At 34.2% G+C, this 18,754-nt stretch overlaps 3 protein-coding genes and 1 pseudogene across 3 annotated transcripts; 1 reads left to right on the top strand and 3 right to left on the bottom strand.

The window, feature by feature from the left end:
- Nucleotides 1-1,662: 1,662 nt before the first annotated feature.
- LOC7461487 (uncharacterized) lies at nt 1,663-4,393 on the bottom strand. Its single transcript, XM_024594582.2, has 4 exons — nt 4,161-4,393; nt 3,942-4,079; nt 2,583-2,770; nt 1,663-2,108 (listed from the first exon to the last, which is right to left on the bottom strand). The coding sequence occupies exons 1-4, from the start codon at nt 4,217-4,219 to the stop codon at nt 1,915-1,917; spliced, it is 579 nt and encodes a 192-aa protein (XP_024450350.1). The 5' UTR covers nt 4,220-4,393; the 3' UTR covers nt 1,663-1,914.
- A 656-nt stretch (nt 4,394-5,049) lies between these two features.
- On the bottom strand, nt 5,050-6,875 carry LOC18096566 (hypothetical protein At1g04090-like; annotated as a pseudogene).
- Nucleotides 6,876-9,450: 2,575 nt separating this feature from the next.
- LOC7461489 (uncharacterized) lies at nt 9,451-11,593 on the top strand. The gene is made up of 4 exons (XM_002301813.4): nt 9,451-9,655; nt 9,974-10,846; nt 11,046-11,218; nt 11,306-11,593. The coding sequence occupies exons 2-4, from the start codon at nt 9,986-9,988 to the stop codon at nt 11,457-11,459; spliced, it is 1,188 nt and encodes a 395-aa protein (XP_002301849.2). The 5' UTR covers nt 9,451-9,655; nt 9,974-9,985; the 3' UTR covers nt 11,460-11,593.
- Nucleotides 11,594-12,964: 1,371 nt separating this feature from the next.
- LOC7459544 (nuclear transport factor 2) lies at nt 12,965-17,778 on the bottom strand. Its single transcript, XM_006386846.3, has 9 exons — nt 17,523-17,778; nt 17,281-17,415; nt 16,333-16,684; nt 15,769-16,025; nt 15,219-15,402; nt 14,592-14,713; nt 14,447-14,515; nt 13,870-13,951; nt 12,965-13,454 (listed from the first exon to the last, which is right to left on the bottom strand). Exons 1-9 carry the CDS (start codon nt 17,565-17,567, stop codon nt 13,318-13,320), a joined length of 1,383 nt encoding a protein of 460 aa, XP_006386908.1. The 5' UTR covers nt 17,568-17,778; the 3' UTR covers nt 12,965-13,317.
- Between the last annotated feature and the right edge of the window lie 976 nt (nt 17,779-18,754).

An 18,754-nucleotide genomic window follows, 5' to 3' on the forward strand; every position in this document is an offset into this window, starting at 1 on the left:
AAGAAAATACATGAAAGGAATATTTGATTAGCTACTCCTGAACGGGAGCTAATGATGTCAAGGGAATCTTGGCATTGACATTAGGAAGGATACAATTAAAGCATTTTAAAAAAACCTGATTAGCTATTCTAGGTATTTGGATAGCTAATGATATCAATGAATTATATTGATATCGATATTTTTATTAAAACTTGATTAGTTGCTTTTAAAGAGAGGCTAATTATATCTAGGGGTTTTCTTGACATCATCATTTTCAAATAATAGACTTAAGATGCTCGGAAAGTGGTTGATTAGTTATTCTGAATCAAGACAACTAATGATATCAATAGAACATATTGATATCGGCATAAATTTTTAGTTTTGATTAGTAGATCCCAGATAAGAAAGACTAATAATGTTGGTAAGATTACTAGCATAGACAAGGTTTCAAGGATGGAGAAAAATACAAAAGGGGATTTGCATTAACTAAATTTAGGAATTGAGAAAAATAATAGTATAAATACAACATTAGGAGATTGTAGATTTCCAAGAGAAATGACGTGGACTGGATATCAAAGAAGTTGTAATAATATAATTGTATTAAATAAATAATAATAATTAAATAGAAATAAAACAAGGATGTATAACTAATAATTTATAAGATTAAACATTGTTATAATTGTTGTATTTTCATAATAATTATGTTTTTTTTGCATAGCCTTCTTATTTGCACTAGTAGTCTTTTGCTTATCTTATTTTATTAATATTTTATTATTATAGACTATAAATAATAATATTTATTATTTTGAGATGAATTGTAAACTTATTTAATTATGTATTAGCAAAATTCAAACTCTATTATTGATGCATGTATATGAACAAACATAATTATTAATAAGATGTTTTTATGAGTCGGATACTTATGTTTTAAATTTTATTCTTCATAATTAATTGTGAATATATATAATTTCTGTTTGGGCCGCACTGAGGGCTTAGTTTGAGTCATGTTTAATATTAAGAAAATATTATAAAAAAAGAGCTTAAAAACACAAATGGATAGTTGGATATATATATATATATATATATATATTCTTAATATTAACATTACTCAAAGTAAGCCCTCAGTGCGGCCAAATAGAAATTTGTTTAAGTTCAATTTTTTGTTGTTTAAAAATATTTTTTTATTATTTTAGATTATTTTGATATTAATAGCCCCAAAAATATTTTATAAAAATAATAAATAATAGATAAATAAAATATCATGAGAATTTTATTCTAATAAAAATAAATAATGATTCGAAGGATTGTTTTGTATATAAAGAAAGGAAATTGAACTAGGAAGGGTATTAAATATTAGAGAAAGTTTAGAAAAATAACCAAATAATAAATTAAAAGAATTCAAATAACCAAATCATTTTAATATATTTTAAATTAAAAAATACTTTTACAAAAATATAATTACTAATTAAAAATATAATTAGATTCATAAATCAGGTTAATTAACCCAAATTAACTCAATTTTTTTTTAAAACCCTTAAATGACATCATTTTTTTAAAAAAATCTAGAGCCATTTGGCTATGCCAAGTCTTGCAACTACCCAATTTTGATTAAAGGATTTTTTTACCAACAAAAGTGAAAAATTAGGTAGACTATCCTATACACACTTGTATCAAGATTAAAGGTACGGTAATGTTTTTTTAAAATATTTTTTAATTAAAAATACATCAAAATAATATGCAAATTCCACCAACTACAAACTAGAATAAATTAAATTCAATAACTTAACCCCATAACTACAATTTACTAACGTTTTGCCCTAAAAAATTACAAAATTTTAGGACAGTCAGCGTAAATTCTTATGAGCACATGAGATCTAGCTTCATTCATTTGATGCGATTTAAGAAAGAACAGGGACTTGTATAGGATTCAACTTCTCAATTCTTCTCTGGATTTTGGGATTCCTGCTGCGGGCATTCAGTGCATGTGTTACAAGCTGGAGATGAGAAGCTGTCTGAGAGACTAATCCGCATGGTTTGCTGCCTTTCTTCATTAGAAGGGATATGAAGGAGAGCTTCCATTATCAGGATTTCCCAGTCCCGAGGAAGGAAAAATGAAAACCAACTGTCATCTGATAGAGAAAAAAAGTTATTTGCCTGTTAGCTTAGAAATAGAAGGTATAAGCTACAAATACCAAATACATAGGCAGCCCCAGATGTGTGTGTGGAGACTCCAACAACAAAGGGGCATGTAACTTTTTTCTTATTTCAATGAAATATAACAGCTGACAGCCTGTAGTCTTGGCAGCTAGCCCCAGTATGAGCATGGGAGGAGGTGATGGACAGTCCATCCTAAGGTATGCACTCGCACACGGTGGTAGCAGAAGAGCCCCTCGACAGAATTTACATTTGGGATCAGTGCAGAGAGTTCTAAAGGATTAGCAGCGAAAAACTAGCAATGATGTACATATCTGAGCAAGGGTTGCATATATGCAGGTCAAGTCTTTGAGCATTGTAGGATAAGCTTGGCAGGTATGAAAAGCTCAAAGTACAAATCAAACACAAAGACTGTAAAAGGAAAAATAGTAGATCACTAATGCACAAACCTCCATTACGAACTGCCTTCAATTGGAATACTCCATTGCCATGTGGTCCAGACACAGGAAATGTGCAAGACACAGACTGCCTCTTGTGAGCTACAGCAAGAGATGCATTGTACCATGGACCTTTGACAATCGGCTCCCCAATAGCATCTTTGATTGCTTGACTATTACTGGCTTTCTCCATGGCCTTGCTGAAAATTTAATAGTGAACTAAAAAAATGTTACCAGAATGAGAAATCACACAAGGCAACAATTGACCAAGCAGCAATCAAATACTGCAGGAAAAGTTTGAATTTCCGAAGTTGATTGGACAATTCTATGACAACCTCCCCAAGCATCCTCCTTCCAACCCAACCCTCGAACCCTCACCATCCACATAAAAACCCACCCTCCTCTAACTGCCCTTTTCCTTCAATCACGCTAAATATGATTAGTGAAATTCTCTATCAATTAGATTGCTGGCTGTTTCTTGATTTTAAATAATCAACACAGTCCAGTACTGACGCATCATTAACATGTTTGTGATACAAGAGATGTTGATACAGGTAACAGTACTCTTGTGCTAGTTGAGGGGGCAGTAAAGCCAGCAGTGGTGTGTTTGTGGTGGCATTGGTGATCTCAGCATGGCTGTGGTGTTGACTTATACATTAAAGCAACTTTGGGTTTCAATCATGATAAAAAGGTTTCTTTCTTAAGCTCTAGGAATGCATAAAACCAGAAATAAATGTTGCAGGTTATCTGCTTGACAAATGAAGCAAAAGAAACGCTTGATGCACCAGTGCTCAAAATCGCAACCTTATACACACACACACACACACACACACACAATCCATCCATGAAACTAAGAAGAGACAAATCAACATGCCTGCTTTCACAGGCAATCTCTAAATGGATAATGCCTAAAGAAGGTGCAATCTTTACGTATCTATTCAATCTTTAACAATTGAAGCAAAATAGCTTGAAAATCACAAGATTCACCGGTCCCTAACATTGCAACCTTTACATATCTATTCATTCTGTCCAAGAAACTAAGAAGAGACAAACCGATTTGCTTGCATTCACAGACGATCCCTAAATGGATATCATGCCTAACGAAGGTGCAACCAATAAAGAAACATTAAATCTACAAAATCCTCCTTGATAATCATATTCAAGTAAAAACTGCCAATAGAGGGGGTCAAAACATCTTACTTCTCCATTTGAACCAATTTTAAGGACCATTCTAATTTCTTAGTTCAAACAAACATTATCTTCATCTAACAAAAGCAACCCCATCAAGGCATCAATTCCCCAAATCCCACAACAAAAAAAGAAAAAAGAAATCAACTTTTTCTGATCAACGCAGTAAAAAATGTAAATTACCTGCTACAGCCATGATAAATAGCAAGATCATCAAGAGCACTCAAGGCCACACCACCTGTAACCGTAACCAACACAAAAGTAACTGCCTTTCGACCAAAAGACTTGTTGCTCTTTCCTTCATCCAAGTACTTCCCTCCACTAATTATGCAAAATTAAATTGAATTAAATTAAAATTTAAAAGGTGGATTCTTGGTTTGGTAGAAGAGAAGCGTCGGTTACCTTGAAGTTTGGGAACTTGGGGAGTTCTTGAACAAAGAAATAAATCTTCTTGCCAACATCTGTCTGTCTGTCACTGTTAGGATTTGCACAAGTGCTGTTTGGGGTTAGAGCTAGTGGATTAGCTGCACCGATTTGTCTAAGCCGCCATTCACACCGTTTTACCGAGAGACTGCAGCGAACTCAGAGCTTTAGCTTTTCATGGACTGGATTGGAACGCATATAGAAAGAGAGAAGGGCAAGCATTAAATAGACCCTCAAGCTTGCAGGGTAGTGTCAGTTTGCACCTAAACTATTTTTTAAAAAAGCTTTTTTAATTTAATTTCTTTCAGAATCACTTAACATAAACGGTTAAATTCTCTATATCATGATATAATAATGATGTCATTTTTCATTAAAAAAAAATTAGAACTCGAACAAAACATGAATATTAAAAAGCTTTTAATTAAAAACTCATGAACGCTAAAGATATTAATTGATATAAAAAATTATTTGATTTTTTTTAATGTAAAATTATATAAAATTATCTGATATTATTATTAACCGTAGTTTAATAGATCAATTTGTAACCTTTTAATTTATCTTTTTATTCAATTTAGATTTAAAATTAAATTTATGTTTAAAATTAAATTATGTAAGGGTTGTTTTAACATGATCTAGTCAACTTAACCAATATAAAGATAACCCGACCACCCTATAAAAAAAATATGATGATAAAATTAAAAAAATAAAATTAATAGAAAAAAATCTCTTGAACCGACTTTCTAACTAACCCAAATTTAAATTTAAATCACATAAAAGTTACTCTAATATAATTCAATCAACTTAGTTAACCAGAAAATTATTAAAAAAATTTGAGGATAAAAAAAAAAAAGTGAAGCTACACGAAGAATCCAGGTAATGATGCATCTATTACATTCACAAATCACAAGCCTTCATGATCCTATACCTGGCCATTTGAATCAATTACAGAAAAAACAGCAACATACAGGGCAGATGCATGTGGAAGAGCTGCTGCACCTGCACACAGGATATATGTCAGCCAGATTTCTGTGTCCCAGAAAAATTTTGCTTGATGAGGAACCATACTCTAACTCGATTATAAATCTATACAACAATGAGATATAAACACACAAAGGGATACCTCTTGAAGGTCAATCATTCTATAGCAGTGTAAAATAGGACAGAGAGTAATGAGAGCCAATGAGGTAGAGTCTGCAATAAGGAGGAGGACAGCTAGCCTCTTCCATCTCCCACCCAGTCGTTCTTCTCCTTCGGCCCAGTAGGACCTTCTTCTCCATAGAGCTCCACTGGTAACTTATCAAATATGTTCTCACTGAATATCTATCCTCTCAGGCAAATGATTAATAATCTTATCTAGCTCAGTTCTTGAAGATACTCTGCTGCAATATTTTCATAATGGATGCTTGAATCCACGTATAAACTACTACGTGCTGCATCATTCCTTATTCCTGTCCGAAGTTTAGGGGAACCCTGAATGTAACACCCGGAATGAGGGAAGCTAGCATGTCCACTTTTTGACGAGTAAACAGTAGCTCTGTTCCCCGCTATGTACTCCAAATCATAAGCTTCAACACTTTCACCGCCACTGTTCCATAGCTGTCCAGTAAAGTTGCATACGCGGGAGTGAAATGCTCCCCATCGCCTACATGCTGCCCAATTCTGCCTAGAGCAATATTCAATTGGTCCATTGAAGGGATAGAAAACCCACATTGCAAGATCAGTGAAAGTCCCAACTAGAGCAAGGCTTCGCATGGACGTAAAGTTTAGCACGTTCCAAGTTGCCCTGTTTGACAATATGTCTTCTGTCATTGGAAGGCAAGTCTCTCCAAAATGCCCATCATTTTCCCCCCCGCCTGGAAAATTAGTGCCCCCAGCATCTATGGGTTCGCCGGACAAATCCCCAGCTCTGTACAAGAGTGCTCCATTTTTGAAAAACCGTGACACAGAAGATGGCAAATAGACTTCATCAGGATGAAAGAAAACCGAAGGCCCGTGGCCGTAGTGCTTGATGAGTGCATGGATTTGCTCAAGGTTTGGCATGGCATGTAGTTGATGATCAGATCAAAATTCTTCAAGCAAGCAATGTTCATCTCCTCTTGAGAGGCCCAGTAGCCGCAGAAAAATGTTCCAGCTGAAACACCTTTCCCTCGCATTCCTCGTTGGCTGGGCCTTGTACTCCAAACTCGAACAGTTATACCTAAAAAATTCAGAGTATGATTCAAGCGGTAGGCGATGAGGTTAACATTCATCTGCCAGCTCAGCTCGAACACATCGCACTTCATCCAAACCTGGTTTGTCTGTGGTGACTAGAAACCCCAAGGGCTTATAATCCTCAGGAAGCTGAGGAAGCCTGAAGAAACCACATCCGCCATACCTCTCCTCACTTCCATCATCTGTGCTCCAAACTAATGTATAGTCTAGGGGCTTTAGAAGAGCTGGTGAATTAGCAGCCTCTGGCTCAAAACGAGAACAAAACCCCTCAAGGGCTTCTAATTGAGTTGGAAATAGAGATTGGCAGCATTGTTTTGCCTCTAGAGACAAGTTGACAAAAATCTTTGCACAAAAGACCACACCATTAAAGCAATTGATAGGTTCTTTCAAACTACAAATTAAGCATGAAGGACAACGTTTCTTCAAGACATTAGCCAACAAATAGAAGACTATAAACAAAACAACAGAGTCCAACTTAACAAATTAGCACTGTTAAGATGACAAGGCAAAGTCATGAGAAGCCACTCTCAAAATTCTTTCTTTTTCGTTATATTCCAATCCAAATGAGAAATGCAACATCAGCAATCAGGCTCAGGCTTGATCAAATGCTTCTGTACATATCAACAAGGGTGTAGCCAGGAATTTTTCCATTCCTGGACTATAAAATAAATATATAATTTTTTTTAAGATTAATTATTAACTTATATACATGAATTTTTAAAGTTAATTGTAAAATTTTAATTTAAATACACTATTTAAAATATTAAAAAATAAATTTAAAAGCACATAAAATTAAAATAAAAGTGAAAATAAACTCATTATTAAAGTTACATCCTTTGATATTTTGTGAAATATAATTTATTTATAATTAAATCTGAATTTATATTGTAACAAGCCCTCAACTGGGATAAAATAACAATTTCATGTCAACTGAGAAACAAAGTAATTAATTTTTTTTCCCTCTCTCAATTCCTCATTCCTTCAGTTGATTCTTTTTTAGATTAGTGTTTTATATGTTAGACTTTGTAAGTTTACAAGGTTATTTTTTTATTTTTTTATTTTTTTTTAAATTTTTTTATGATTTTTTTTATTTTTCTCTCTTTCTCTCTTATTTTTTTTTTCTATTCTACTTCTGCCCCGTCGGCAACATATAAAACGAACACACACACACACACACACACATATATATATATATATATATATATATATTCTAGAATTCCATTTTTATTCATATCTTTTAAATTCTAACGCGTTTTTCTATTTTCAGTATCTATTTTTTATATATAAAAAAAAAACGTTAAGCAAATGCAATTATACCCATCAAGAAATGAGAAGCAAACACAAATTTGAGAGCATGGGACACGACAATGTACCAAGAGAAATTCAGTAACCGGACAAAAGATGAACTTGCTAGTTGTCTACACCCAGACAAACGATAAAACGCACGCGTTCTGCATGGAATAATCCAACCGTGAGCGCCACGTGGACGGCTAGAAGCAAAAGAACAAGCCAAATTAGACAGCAATAGCTAGTAAAGAACACGTGTCAAGCTAGACTCAAAAACATTAAACATGACACAGCTGCGGCGTGTTCTTTCGTGCCATGTTTCATCATGTTATAAATTTAAATTATTAATTTTTCTATCATTTTTAAATAATAAATTCGAAATCATCGTGATGTCAAGTAAATTTACTATACTAGTAATACTACTAGTTCGTAAATCTTGAATGATTGATTTAGTAATTTAAAAATAATTAATTTTTTTTAATTTCAGGATGAATAACTCATCATTTTCAATCAAGAGACTATATACCTTTTTAAAATAGGTTTTAAAGTTTTTAAAAATAAATACTCATAAAATTATCTGTAAATTAAAAATAAATAATTTAATATATGATAAAAATAACAATATCTCAACTATCAATCATGTCTTTTTTCTTTTATTAAACTTAAAACTAATCTACCTATGGTTAAGACTCAGCCCGGAGCAAGGATGAAGCGCGTTAATATATTTCTTCTTAAAAAACCTTAAAATATAGTTTTTGATCATTTTATTTTAAAAATAAAATCAATGAGTTTTTTACCCGATCAAGAGTCAATTCCAATTCTTAATCGGGTCACTTTCTCACCAGTCATATTTTTTTAATATATATGTGAATATAATCATTCTTATCACTCCATAATTCACCATAATCACTTCATAATTTGTGGGATTCCTTCTCACTCCATAGACTCATGTGATTGTTGCTAACATGAGGTTGTAGGTTGCTAATAGTTTTATCATATTATAAATTTAAATTATTAAATTTTTTATGATTTTTAAATAATAAATTTGAAATGTAAATTTATTATAATAGTAATACTACTAGTTCGTAAATCTTGAATAATTGATTTGATAATTTATTAATAATTGTTTTTTAAAATTTTAGGATGAATAATTCATCTATTTCAATCAATAGACTATAGTTTTCAAAATAGGTTCTAAAGTTTTTAAAATAAAGACTTGTAAAACTACCGTAAATTAAAAATAAATAATTTAATATATCATAAAAATGACAATAGCTCAACTATCTATAATATTTTTTTTATTAAACTTAAAACAAATTTGTCTAAAGTTAAAACCCAACTCGAATCAGGAATCAAACAAGTTAATATATTTTTTCTAAGAAAAAAACCTTAATATATGGTTTTTGATCATTTTATTTAAAAAAACAATCAATGAGTTTCTTACCCGATCAAGAGTCAATTCCAGTTTTTAATCGGGTCAGTTTCTCACCTTATTTTCTTAATTCAAACCTGTTTAGACTCCGAGTCAATCACCCGCCCGGTTCGAAGCAATGATCTATACAAGAAAAAGCAATGTAGACTTTTCAAATACGGTGGTGGCATCCAAAGAGGCATCCGCCTCCTAATTTTCAAGTTCAAAGACGAGAACTTTCCATGTGTCCTGCCCCTCTAGAATGAATGGACTTGCTTTAACAACTTGTACAAGGAAAACGACTTGATATTTTCCCATGCCAGCCCATCTCACAGCATCAAAGATTTCTCCACCGCATAAATAATCTATCATGTCAAATACCTTTTCCTCCCTCCCTCTTTACTATGCTATAAATGCAGGTTGTTGACGAAGTTCTAGATGGTTTTGTTCATCTAGTCTTTGTCATCCTTCTGGACTAGCTAGCTTCTTTCTCTTCGACTAATCTCATACGAGGTGTTCCAGCTCAAGGGACTGTTTCGCTTTTGCGTGATTGCATCTCAAAAGGGTACAGTGCTTTCTCATTTTGCTTGTCATGCTCTTGCTCAAGGGTGTAGTTTGGCTTGATTTAACTTTGTCCCGTGTCCATAGACACCATGGCTTGTAAAGCCAATACCCACCCTATAGGACACTACTTTCAGGGCATTTGCTCAACTGTAAAGCAGTTTGTATTGAGTTTTGTCTTCTGGGGGTTGGACATTTAAGCATGGCTAGCTTTCTAGCTTAGGCCTCTGGCTTTTGTTCTGAGCCTTTGAAATCTTATCTTCCATGTGAGTTTTGTTTTTTTCTTGATCTATTCACGGAATCTTACCCTTGGTTTTAACAGCTGAAGGGCTACATGTCACAAGCAACCATGTTGCTAAGGAGCTCTTCAACACCAGTTCTTGGATCCCTGCTCTCGTCTTTCTCCGACAGCCCTAACAACAGCAGCAGCAATCACCACCATGATATTAACCCCACATTCAAGCACAGCCCAATTCACCACCAAAGCATAAACAAACTTCCATATCACCAAACTGGTTGCTTCTGTCTCAGCACCATCTCCTGCAACTCCTCTCCCATCTCTCCTTCCATTTCTGAATTCTCTGGTCGTTCCCATCAAGGCTTTCGTCGTGCTCAGTCTGAGGGAAACCTTCAAGGGCTACTAGACTATTCTTCTAACAACAACGATGCACAGCACTACAATCCGAACCAAACCAGGAAAGTCTCCGGGAGATCAAAGTGCTTGATGTTAGAAACTATACCATCATTTTCTTATAGTACTTTGCGAGGTCGCTATGAAGATGAGGATGAGGAAGATGAAGATCAGAGTGACGTCCAAGATGAGGAAGAGAGAGCAGAATTAGAAGAGAATGTGGCGGCGGAAAATGGCCACTTTGGTTTAAGTAATAAGATGGAGAACATGGTTTTGACTGAGGAGGTGAGAGTCATGGATAGGATTTGGAGCGTCAATTTTGAAGGGAAAAGAGAGTGGATTAGTGAAGAGATGCACCTTGCAAGAGGGCCTGGCATTGATTATGGTAGTAATGGAAATGGTGGTGGTGGAGGTTATGGTGGCAGAAGTGGAGGTGGTAGTGGTGATGAGTTTGATTCAGGAGGTGGAGACATGCATGGCACGGAGGAGTATTATAAGAAGATGGTGCAGGAAAATCCCGGCAACCCTTTGTTTCTGAGGAACTATGCTCAATTTTTGTATCAGGTGAGTCCTGTTCCATTACTTCAAGTCTAATTCTTTCTTTTTATTTGGTTCAATGGTAAGGAGTATAGTTTAAATCAGCTTGGGCGTCAATCGATCAGTCTCTCTCTTTGTCGGATGATCTTAAGAACACATCCCTCACATGGAATTTTTTAATTGTTACTTGCTCAAAACTGATGCTAAAACCACAAATACTTCGCAGACAAAGCGAGACCTTCAGGGAGCCGAGGAGTATTACTCCAGAGCTATCTTAGCAGATCCTAAAGATGGTGAAATACTGTCACAATATGGAAAGTTAGTATGGGAATTGCATCAAGACCAAGATAGAGCTTCGAGCTACTTCGAGCGTGGAGTTCAAGCTTCTCCAGAAGATTGGTAAGAAAAGCACAACATTATGTCCTAGAATCAGATTATGATCATCAAGGCGCTTCAGCTTAACAAATTCTCGATCTTTGTTTACAGCCATGTTCACGCAGCATATGCTAGTTTCCTATGGGAAACAGAGGATGATGATGATGATGTCGAATGTAAGGTGCCGCCGAAAGATTTCGATGCTAAGCCACCACATTTCCATGAAGGAGCAGTGGCTTTTGCCAGAGGTCAAGCTGTTAACTGAAGGCGTTGTGGTTATGGAAAAGAGAGGAGGAAGGTACAAGAGAAGAGAATCCATGGCGAAAAGCACCAGCTATGTAAAAACTGTATCATAATCAAGATCATCGTGTCTATCAATAAATGGCTTCGATTCCAATACTAGAATTGCTCAACATTCAAGCACTCTGTCAACTGTGGTGAATGACAGCAGTTGGTAGACACTAGTTTTGTACTCAGCGCCACACCGCGGAGCGCTTAAAAAAAATGAAAACGCAGGCGCAATGTATTTTTAGTTATAAAAAAAAATTCAATCACAAATTAATTATTTACTAGCAACTATATTTCTTAGAATATTATTTTTATTTAGTAAAATAAAATTTTCATATTATTCTTAATTATATGAGAATAAAATGCATTTTGTATGAAATATTTTTTGAAAAGTGAAAAAAAAATTGTAAAAGACACATGAAGCTAAGATAGCAAAAAAAATCATTAATAACAAAAAACTAAATTATATTCTTTTAGTTTGAGTTAAATAAAAAAAAATATCATTAATAAAAAAAAAAATTATATTTCTTTTAAATTGAAGGATAGAAAAAGCATCAAGCAAACAAAAAAAACAAATAATAATCTGGATATTATAAATTAACTCTTTAAATTTGTGACCGCTAATACACTCAATTCGATTGAATAAATTGTTTTCTCAATTTTGATTTTTTAAAAAAAAAACATAAAATAGCAAAAAACTAAAAAACTGAAAACAAAAGAAGCTTAGCTGTGTGGGCATTGGTATTGAAAGAAAATAGCCCAGGCGCGTGAAGCTTCCGGTTTACATGCCTGGGCCTGAACAGGTTTAGTTTTTTCAATAAAAAAAATCATTTTTCAACACTCTTTTTTTTAATTCAAATCACCTCTCAAAAATTAAAAAACTAGGAAATATAAATAAAATAATATTTTATACTAAAATTAAATTTAGATCCACCAAAGGAATTGACCATCCAATAACTACAAAAAATAAAAAACTAGAATAAAATTTCCAAACAAAATTCAGAATTACCACCAATTTTACCCCTAAATTTCTTTTTGATCCTCTACCTTTTAATCCAACCCCTCCTCCAAATAAAAAAATATCTTAAAAAAATGCTATGAATGCTAATTTAAAATAAAATTAAAAAAAAACACTCAATTGTACATAAAAAAAAGCATACAAGGACCAAACTTCGATTTTTTTTAAATATCACCATTCCAATTTGTAAGAGAGTGAAAAGTAACAAATGCTACAGTGGTTTCATTTTTATTTTCAGGGCTTAATGCAATTTTCATACACTATTACGCTTAAACCATAGAAGAGACCTTACAGTTGGACATGGGTTTAATTTTATCAAACATATGAAGTTATGAACATGCTTACAAACACTAGTGTGTGCTTGAAAGGTATATGAGCACTCACAGCTAGGCTGCTGGGAGGAGGGCTAATTGGGGCTCTGCATATAGCAGAAGGACAAACAATCCCACAAAGAAAAACGTTCGTTCAAAAGAAAAATTGCTCTTCTAAACCATAAAATCAGCAGATCACATCGATTCACCACATTGAGCTTGAATCAAAATTTTCCCACTCGAACTGTGTGATAAAAACCATTCAAGGGGATTCGAAGCGTATCTATATAAACAAGAACAAATAACACAGAATACACTTGAAACTCCTTTCACGTGAAATGACACACTTTAAAAAGTACATATCTTTCCTGAAACCAATCAAAGGAAAATATTCAATCAGGAATCAACAACTCAAAAAACCTGTATAACCTTCAGATCAAAAAACCCAGGTCCAGGCAGAGTGGTTCATCCTTTTCACACTTCATTCCCTGATAACCTTCGTCCTATCAGAAAGCACGCTGATAGAAACCATTGCCTCTTGCTCTGTTGTAGTCACCACCATCTTGATTGCCTCCCCTTCCCAAACTACGGCCACCAAAACGCCCCCTTGGTGCATCTGTTTGGTAACCTCTCCCTCTTCCTCCTGCACAGAGCACAAATCAAGCAATTTTTTTACAGGGCTACAATAGCACAAAGGTCAAAAGCATTGATTGACTGCCCTAAGCATGATACAAAACACAAGGATATGGCATGTTATGACAGTAATATTGCTTTCCAAAAGCAACATGGAATAATCCATGTCCTATCCATTGAGGTTGTCGCGCACTTGTAATGGATAACTTCACAACCACCACATAAACATTTATTTGTGGCGTCAAATTCTATTTAAACTGCCACTGCTTAAAAAAAACAATCATCAATCAGATACCTACCTTTGTCCTATTATTGTATGGATTTGATCTCAATACAAAAAAGACTTCTCCACTTAACAATTACAACTAAATAAGAGAGAGAGAGAGAGAGAGAGAGAGAGAGAAGGAATGAATGAATGCACATACTTCCACCTCGAGATGCAATACTGGTGCTGGGTCTTCGCTCCTCAATGTAGACTGGCCTTCCAGCCAGCTGTATTGGAGATGCCTGCATTAAAAAAAAAAACAGTTGAGCAGAAGAAATACTGTAAGAAAAATACAGCATCAGAAAATGTTGAAATCTCCAGACATGAATGTGCCTGTTGTTTGCATCACAAAAAAAAAAGCAATACTATCAAATAACATGTCTATATTTCTCCGAAATACAAACACGCATGGATTTAATTTTCATTCTATAATTCATCTTAGAAGGTTTCCCATGGCTGTCAGTCCATGTTTTGCACGTCAAAAGCAAATCATAGGAACATGACAAACCAATTCATAGCATCTTACCAAATATTTACAAGGACTAAAGAAAATCAAATGAAACTTGAACAAAACTAGAACTATTAATTAAATCGAATGATTGAGAAATTTCATCCTTATAGATGCTGAAGGCTACGAACAATCAAAAAGGGGAATGCATTGACATTAAGCATAGAGATAAATTGGCAAGCAAATACGATAAAAAGAAAACAATCCTTAAATGATATTAAATTCAAACCTTGATTGCATTTTGAACACTTAGAAGATCTTCAAACTCAACAAAAGCATAGCAAACACCAACAACATCCTGCATGAATCAATTGCTATTTCAGCCACTGTGAACGTTACATGCCAATATATAGAGGAGAAGACAGAAGGTTCACCTTGCGATTCCTAACGAAAACACCATCAGGTTTGATTCTACCGAAGTGTTTAAACTCCTCCTCAATTTCTGCAGCAGTAACATCAGAGGGCAAGTTTCTCACATAGACAGATTTTGGTTCACCTGTATGGGAGGATGATCAAGAATCAACTTGATGCTTTCCAACTATGTTAATTGCTACAGGAATATGTTCTCCCAGGTTTCAAATATATAGAATGCAACACTGCAAATATAAATATCATTCAAGGGAAAAAAGTGATCAGCTACAAAAATCACTGTGCAGTGAGGAAAAATTGCCCAGGCAGTTGTGCTGCTGCCAACAAAATAGTTCGTGTTGAAAACTTCTCACAAAAACTTGCAAAATGTATAAAGATTGTGTGGCAATTAAACAAGAAATCAAGGTATTGTGTTTGCTGGCATTGAGCTCATCAACTCCTTCCAAGGCACCAGTCATATCCGGAGTATAATTAGCTACAAAATTCAAAAGTTCCATCCAAAAGTAAAAAATGGTAGAATGCATAAATTAAGCAAGATCACTGAAAAATCCAGACAAGGGAGAACAATATCACCAGAGCACAGTAAGTCATGTTATAAGGATGAGCTTTTAAGATAGAATCACATGCTTGACCTTCGTCTACTCCAAAGCTTTCCTCTGTAGCCTCAACTCCAGTTTCTGTTGCATATGATACAGATTCTGGCTGCAGTGCAGTGGTTGTTGGCATATGATTCCAATCAGAAGTTGTAGGGGCACTCTTGTTAACAGGTGGCTGGGTGGCAACTGATGAAGAAGACGGCCCCTTGGAAACTAGTAGCTATCACATGTCCACCATCAGAAAAAATACAGATTAAAAGTTACTTTCCATGTCCCAGCAAGAATAAGTTAACAGCAAGAGATACCACAGGGAAAACATGAAAATAAAAACAACTATGTTCCTGTAATATTTTATGCAAATACTATCATCACCTTGATCTTTCACAACTTTTATGCCTAGCTTTGTATATTAAGAAGGCATCAACAAAGAGGCCTTCATCAGAATTGATTGTACTCAAATTTTAAAGTAACCACTTCTAAATCATTTTAGATATGCCTTGTATGGCTAAAAACCAAAACCACAAAGATGCAGATGTGCATGCAAAACAAAACAAGAAACAAACACAAGCAAAGAATAGATGCCTACTATTGAAGCGTAAGTTTTCTTTTGAGGCTCTTCCATGGGTTCTTCTGGAGCAGCAGTTGGAAAATCTTGTCCAACATTTACAGCACTTTGAAATGAAGCAGGTGTTTCCACTACAGGAGTTTCATCTACTACAATTTCAGTCTCAAAGTCTTGTTGCTCTTGTTGCTCTGGGAGACTGTACTTGTCAACTGGATCATCATCTATGCGAACTGAGTTCACATATTCTCTAGCTTCTTCCTCCAAAACATAGTCAGAAACTGCCAAAACTCACAGATTAGACCAAATAATACAAGGCAGTATGTTGTAATATCAAATGACCCTCAGAAACTACAAACTGAGAGATTAAAAGTTCATTGACTTTAAAATTAACAAACAAGTGTACACACATACAATCCTGATTATTTTTTCAGTTAAACTATTAGATCCAAACTTATAAACTCCCCCCACCCTTTCACAGCTCAAACCAAAGCCCAAGGAGAAGCAGACAATGAAAAAAGGGAAATTTTTAATTCACCACACCAATATAAATTTAATACTTCACTGTACTCATCATCATCCTGTTACCTGGAGGCTCTGGAGGAGAGTGAGAAGAATCTAATTGCGCATCAAAAGTCTCGTCAGATGATACAGCCACTGGATGTTGCATGTACATGTTTTCAGATGGCCTGGGTGCTAGATTTTGTTGGTAAACAACTCCATCATCAACAAAGTGAAAGATATCGTTGAGAACAAAGTAACCTTTCTCCTGTGGAGCCAGGAAAAAGGTCTGAACAAATTTCCTTCTATTAACAAAATCCTTGGTCTTAACAGAACCAGACACCATAACCAGAACACCTCCATTCCACGACTCGAGCGAATTGATAGTCTTGATTTCAATAGCAGAAAAGTTTAAAGACATGACAAGCGCATGAATTTGCTGGAGAGAAATAAAGCAAAAACAATTCAATGAATAATTACAATAGGAGGAAAGACAGCACCATAATTGGTAAGAAAAATTTCCAAGCATAATAAATAATTATTCCCGTGCTCATTTTCAACACTGGTCATCCTACAAAAAACATTTACCCTCAACAACAAATTCACAATAATACATGTGTTTACTTCCATTCAACATACACAACATTTCTGCTATAAAAAAACAGAAACACTAAACAATTCAAAAAAGGTCGTGCCCGACAACCCCTGAATAAAAACGAAAAAAATAGACAAAAAAAGCCAGCGTATGCATCCATTGAAAGCAAAAAAAGATGAAAAATCTAAAAAAAAAAAAAAAAAGCAGCCACCCAGTAGAGTAATACAAGTGAAGTAGTGAACCCACTAAGGCACCAACTATTAAATATAAACAGTAAAGAAAACCCTTCATGGAAAGCTAAACGCACATCTACCCAAATCAAATCAGGTTCTACAAACAAAAAAAAAACAAGTGTGGGCTTTTTATAGGAACAGCTCATGTCCATCAAAAAAAACAAAAGACCATGAAAATTCAAATCACCAAAAAACGAGAAGAGGTACCAGCATTGTGTTAGCAGAATCGGTAGAATGGGCATCGATACGAATGATGGTGCTGCCATCGGCATAGAATCGATGCACGAGATCTGGATGCTGTTGAAGTACCTGATAATACTGCCCAACAAAGTACGAACCAACCTAACGAGCCACACCCAAGAAACTATCCATCAAAATGAAGAGAAGATAGGGTTTTATAAGCATAAATATTTACAAGAAGAAATATGGAACCGTAAGTACGTACGTACCTGAACTGCTTTTACGGTTACCGGCGGTGGATATGGACTCGCCATTTTTATACTGAGTGATATTTAGCGAATCAGGGTTTATGATTGATGTTGGTGAGGAGAAGAAGTGAGTGAGAGAGAGCGAGAGGATTTTATTAGGGTTTTGAGATAGATATGTTACTGATTTTGATTCAAGAAGATTAGATTGGATAGATAGATCTGTGGAGAGAGAGAGATATAGGGATGACCGCAGGAAATCATAGATGTACACTTTGAGCCGTCGCGACCGTTCATCCTATGTGTAGGATGAGTACATGTGTTTTGGTTTGGGTTTTTGTGCCCGTTTACCGCTAAAGTAATTTTCAGTTTTTTTTAAGAAAACAAATTAAAAAATTCTTTTTTAAAATTAATATTTTTTAGATATATTTTTTTTATAGTTTTAAAATACTATATTAAAAAATAAAAAAAATGTTGAAATGCATTTTTTAATTAAAAAACACTCTTACATCCATTACAATTTTTGTATTGATTATTGCTGTTTCTTGTGCTTACAATTTTTATTTGGTTTTTTTCTATGGTTGAGAAATAAATTTGAATTTACAAATTTGTTAATTAACATGACTTATATTTTAAGTAAACTTGTTTATTATAACAGGTTAATTTAATTAATTTACATCATGTTAGAATATAATTGTAAACTGTAGGTGATTTTGCGCTTAAAATTTTTATTTGGTTTTTTCAAGTGAAGATTTAAATATTGTAATATTCATTGTTTTCAAAATACTTTTTATTTAAAAATACATTGAAATAATTTTTTTTATTTTTTAAAATTTATTTAATCATCAATCTGAAAATATAAAAAACAAAGATTAAAGCAAAAAAAGTTCAATAAACATGCTCTAAATTTGAAATCAAAACCTAATTACCACGTGATCGCCATGTGCTATTATTAAAATAGATTAATTATATTAATTTAAATTGTGCTAGAAAACAATTGCAAGCTTCGAACGACCAGCTTATCAATTTATCATGCCATAGTATTTTATTTTATTTCTTACAAAATATCTGGTGTAATTTCAAACTTTATAGCTTTTCAAGACAGGTTTCGAAAATTTTAAAATCGGGATCATATGAACCAAATCAGAGAGATTTCAATCGATATTTCGAGCACAGCAGTGCTATGTCCTGACGATGGAGTGAGCACGGCCGAGCCGACTAAAATCACTCCAGTTACTCTTGCACTGCTAGCACAG

Source organism: Populus trichocarpa, chromosome 2 (assembly GCF_000002775.5).
Source record: "Populus trichocarpa isolate Nisqually-1 chromosome 2, P.trichocarpa_v4.1, whole genome shotgun sequence".
In the NCBI taxonomy this organism is placed as follows: domain Eukaryota; kingdom Viridiplantae; phylum Streptophyta; class Magnoliopsida; order Malpighiales; family Salicaceae; genus Populus; species Populus trichocarpa.

Coding starts and splice junctions, on each gene's coding strand:
- LOC7461487 (XM_024594582.2), bottom strand. CDS start 4,219: ATGTTGGCAAGAAGATTTATTTCTTTGTTCAAGAACTCCCCAAGTTCC. Junction 4,080..4,160: donor CCAAGTTCCCAAACTTCAAG/GTAACCGACGCT, acceptor TTGCATAATTAG/TGGAGGGAAGTACTTGGATG. Junction 2,771..3,941: donor ATTTATCATGGCTGTAGCAG/GTAATTTACATT, acceptor TTAAATTTTCAG/CAAGGCCATGGAGAAAGCCA.
- LOC7461489 (XM_002301813.4), top strand. CDS start 9,986: ATGTCACAAGCAACCATGTTGCTAAGGAGCTCTTCAACACCAGTTCTT. Junction 10,847..11,045: donor ATGCTCAATTTTTGTATCAG/GTGAGTCCTGTT, acceptor AATACTTCGCAG/ACAAAGCGAGACCTTCAGGG. Junction 11,219..11,305: donor CAAGCTTCTCCAGAAGATTG/GTAAGAAAAGCA, acceptor CTTTGTTTACAG/CCATGTTCACGCAGCATATG.
- LOC7459544 (XM_006386846.3), bottom strand. CDS start 17,567: ATGGCGAGTCCATATCCACCGCCGGTAACCGTAAAAGCAGTTCAG. Junction 16,026..16,332: donor CTCTCCTCCAGAGCCTCCAG/GTAACAGGATGA, acceptor GAGTTTTGGCAG/TTTCTGACTATGTTTTGGAG. Junction 14,516..14,591: donor TTTTCGTTAGGAATCGCAAG/GTGAACCTTCTG, acceptor TGATTCATGCAG/GATGTTGTTGGTGTTTGCTA.